This window comes from Syngnathoides biaculeatus, chromosome 9, assembly GCF_019802595.1.
Source record: "Syngnathoides biaculeatus isolate LvHL_M chromosome 9, ASM1980259v1, whole genome shotgun sequence".
Taxonomy (NCBI): Eukaryota; Metazoa; Chordata; class Actinopteri; order Syngnathiformes; family Syngnathidae; genus Syngnathoides; species Syngnathoides biaculeatus.
The window spans coordinates 4843752-4847909 of NC_084648.1; the positions used below are offsets into that span (position 1 = coordinate 4843752).

A 4158-nucleotide genomic window follows, 5' to 3' on the forward strand; every position below is an offset into this window, starting at 1 on the left:
TATACTTAGTCAAAGTCCTATTCATTTACCAAGCTGATCCGTTGATGGTGGCGCACTGCAAATGACAGCCCGTAAATGACACATTTCCTTCAAAATACAGTAAAAATGTTGTAAAACTACATATCAGGGGCATAAAATGTATTACCTATGGCATGTTGAAGTGGTGGGTGTGTTCTTTTGTTGTCTTTTTTTTTTTTTTAAGGTAAGGGGGTGCCAAAAGTTACATCCTATAAACATTCCACACTAGAATTTTGAAGAATAAACAATTGTACCTCTTCCACTTGTGTGAATTGAGCTTCGTGAAATTCCTGGAGAGTATACGTGTACTTCTTCTCAATATGACACAAGTTTGTTGTTCGAATTTGGTAACACATTTTCCTGATGTCTGACAGAGCTGGGCTTAGATCCTGTGGGGCCACAGAACAAAGGTTTGACGTGACCACTTCGGGGCATATATTTCACATGTCAACATACAGTGGCAAGAAAAAGTATGTACAGTCCAACCTTTTTGAATTTCACGGTTTTTGGGAATAAATTTGGTACATGGGCTTAATCATGATCCTGCATCATACTTTATGGTTGGGATAATATATTTTCATGATAATGTGCGGTACCGCTTTTACATCCAATGTAGTTCATGTTTGTAGCGCTTATCCTCTCTTTGGGTGTGTTAGAGCCTATGCCAGCTAATTCTGGGTGAGAAGCAGGGTGCACTCTGAACAGGTCATCATCTGTGGTATTTCCCAATAGTTACATTTCATCACTCGACAACACATTTTGCCAATGCTGCTATAAAGACTCAGTGCAATTTTTTTTTCATACTTCAGCCAAGTAAAAATGTTCTTTTTAGTGAACTGTTGTTTCATTTAAGATATCCCTACAGCGTAAATACCATGGTTGTCCAAAGTTTTACATGTTGTGGACTAATGAACATAGCAGATGAGTTTTCATTAGATCTTTGGTGTCAGTTTGACTGGACTCAGATGTCTCGTCCAAATGAGTCCAAACTCATTATTTCCTTTCCAAGTATGCTAAAACCTGACTCCAATTACAAGTTCTGACAACATTTATCGAAGGGTTCTTATACTTCTCACACAAGCACTATGAGCATTTTTTTGTTTTTCACAATTAAGACCTGGGCGACCACAATTTATGACAAAGTTATTGTGAGAGCGGTAATTGTCCAAAAGGACCACTTCAGTTTAATTGCCATTGCATTTTTACAGACAAGGTAGTTAGTGTACTTACCGGATTGATCATGAATAAGTTTTCTTTGAGAGCCTCTTGAGCCGTGTGCATCTTCTTGGCACAGACTTTTTTATGCCAGATATAGAAAGGTTTGAATAATTTGAAGCGAGCAAAGAAGGGGATGAGAACCAGCTTGCGGTGGAGTTGATATTCCTCCTCGAAACGCTCAAGGCTTACAAAATCAAAGTTTTCCCGACACGTCGACAACACACCGTCTTTGCTAACCATCGTGTAGTCATCCTTGCTGTGTTCAAAAATTCGGACTTCAGAGGGCGTTTCCAGGTTTGCATCTTTCTTAAGGGAAAAAGGTCGTTTTGCTGGACAAGAGGTTGACACTTCATTTAGGGAGGGTTGATCCTGATAAAAGTAAAGAGAGTACAAAAGCAAAAATAAAAACCTTACAAGGAACATGGTGGTTATTAAGGACGGAAAAAAATATCAGAAGCTATGACAAATCAGATATTAGGTGGACTCATTGAAAAGACAATGAAATAAGTTAATTCAATCTGGATCATGGATGGAGCTGTAAAAAATATTAGAATGACACTTATTTATGCATATGATTTACAAAATGGACCTGTATAGTGTTTCTGTTTACGCTGCATGTAACGGAGGGATTTACTGGATGTCACATGGGGTTCATTTGATCGGTCATCTTCTCTGAGGGTCACTGACCTTGGTGCTGGATTGCAACGGTGGCAGTTTTACAGGTGACGGCAAGCTACGCCTCTGTGGTGGCTCTTTAACACTGGATAAAGGTGCCTTAGAATGCCAGCCTGGGAAATACCTCTTTTCCTGGGATTTTAGGTGCTCTTCAATTGGCAGTTTCCTTTTAATTCGCCTCTTCAGCAAAGCCTACATTATGTGGATATCAGTAAACAATGATGTGTATTACAATGGTATAAGTGAGACAGTCCTAACATGACAATTGCAGCCATTAAAAGACAGTTAAATATAAACTGGATATTTTAAAAAAATCTTGATCCAATCAACTCATTATCTGTGTTTGTTCATACCAGTGTGCCTTTTTCATGGAGTGGAGGCAACATGGTGGGGCTTGGCCGCTGTGGGTGTCCTAGCTCTGAAATAAAATGTCAAGCGGACATGAGGTATTATTGACTTTAAGTGTCAAAATTAGAAAATTCTGAAATCCTACTTGTGGGTCATAATGCCGCTTTACAATGAAGACTTGCCCTTATCAGATGGAGTATAAACAATGTGACTCTTAAAGTACAATAAGAAGCCACGGCCCACTTCATTCAATACACATTGAGACACAGTACACTGCATGCAATTAAGAGTACTGTAGACAAAAATCAGCTATATAACGATTACATGTTATAATCAGATATGTTAGTGTTGCATTCATTGAGGAATGTTTATGATTATTGTGGAGAGTATAAAGTATATAGGATGTAGGCACACTTTAAACCTAAAAATAACCATATTGTCCAAATCGAAACTTAACACTTACATCCAGAATATGTAAGTGTAACTGAACATATTTGTAAAAGCATGATTATTGGGAAGACAGTTGTTTCTAACACAACAAATGGGTCTCATTATTCGGTAAATGCAAATGTGCAAAGTATTTTGCTAGCGTATGTTGTCCGTTTTTACCCATGCAATCATCCTCTCCACTTTGTCCAGACGACGACGAACGTGATGTCGATGCCATTGCTCTGTTTTCAACTCATAGTCATTCCATCCCATTATTATCCAAAACGGCCATTAGTGGACACTCGGTGGGATTGTGATTGCGTCAGAGTTGCAATCAGCACTGACATCATTGGATGCTACACGCGCAGATAACGCGCCAATAAACTAAATAAAGAAAGTTACGCGGACGGTGGCGAGTGAGTTCCGCTGACGTGTGTTGCTAAATTTAAATTTCACTGTTTAAGGCAAACGAGCGACTGGGTATGGAATTTGTGCTATCCCTCCAAAATAATTTCGGCAGAATCCAATGTGTGAGCGAATATCGATTCACCTTGGCCGTGTATTTATACACGTTGTCGTTTGACCCCCCCCCCCCAGTTGTTATTGGCCACTAAAGCCACTTTTAAATTATCTGGCCAATGTATAAGGCTGAAACCTTTACGAAAATGCTACTGAAGGTGTCCCCAGACTTGGTCAGTCATACCATAGTTCCGATAGAACGCTTTGTTGTCATGGCAACATGCATATAGACTTGGCAAATTAAACGCGTCTACACGAAAAAAACTGTCGATCGTACTACGGAAAAATAAAATATTTTTTTCCGGGGGTTAAGAAGGCTGAGACAAAGCTGTTGACGTAATGTTTTTCTTAACGGTTTGACATAGATTTAGTAGTAATCACAAGAAGTACGGGCAGAGCATTTACAGCTTTGAAGTAAACAATGGTTTATCAGGGCATAATCATGATTATGTAACCTTATCTTTGAAACAATTACGCCTACCTTCCAACTTACGTTCCAGAATGCGTATATAAAACGCTTAACACGTCTGTACCGTACCAGATGCCCAAACTTCCGGTCTCTTAGCAACTTTAGGGTTTCCCGACATGCATTGCCGACAAACAAGCTACTCAGTTGTAGACATGTTCTCCACATATTAGATGTCATCAGTCAATGTTTGGAGAAGTCACCAGGAGAGGCTGAAAAAAAGTCACAAGCCAGTACAGAAAAAGTAATTCTATTTTCCACAGCAGGCCAACTGTACTTTGCTGAAATCGATTCTATCATTCTGAAAGTACACACCGGCAACAAAGTTACTTTAAACACTGTAGTCACTTAAGAATCATAGGTGAAATTTTTTTAATGTTAATCACCTACATCAAGAAAAGTCATTGGATTTTAAATAAAATAAAACTCATCTCAAAGAGTCTAAAAGGGGCTGTGACCGTTTCAAAATGAGAATTTCTGCTTGA

General features: G+C 38.9%; 1 protein-coding gene across 2 annotated transcripts in view; it reads right to left on the reverse strand.

Moving 5' to 3' along the window:
* dnah6 (dynein, axonemal, heavy chain 6) overlaps positions 1 to 3754 on the reverse strand; it is a 51388-nt gene extending 47634 nt beyond the window's left edge. Inside the window, exons 1-5 of one of the 2 annotated variants that reach the window (XM_061828656.1) lie at positions 3689 to 3754; positions 2265 to 2329; positions 1924 to 2103; positions 1249 to 1605; positions 273 to 407 (exon numbers count right to left, since the gene is read on the reverse strand). In XM_061828656.1, coding sequence (XP_061684640.1) covers positions 273 to 407; positions 1249 to 1605; positions 1924 to 2103; positions 2265 to 2297 — 705 coding nt within the window. In that variant the 5' untranslated portion in view covers positions 2298 to 2329; positions 3689 to 3754. Of the gene's footprint in view, positions 1 to 272; positions 408 to 1248; positions 1606 to 1923; positions 2104 to 2264; positions 2330 to 2868; positions 2964 to 3688 lie in introns of those variants that run through there. The other variant, XM_061828657.1, reaches the window with a different exon arrangement.
* Between the last annotated feature and the right edge of the window lie 404 nt (positions 3755 to 4158).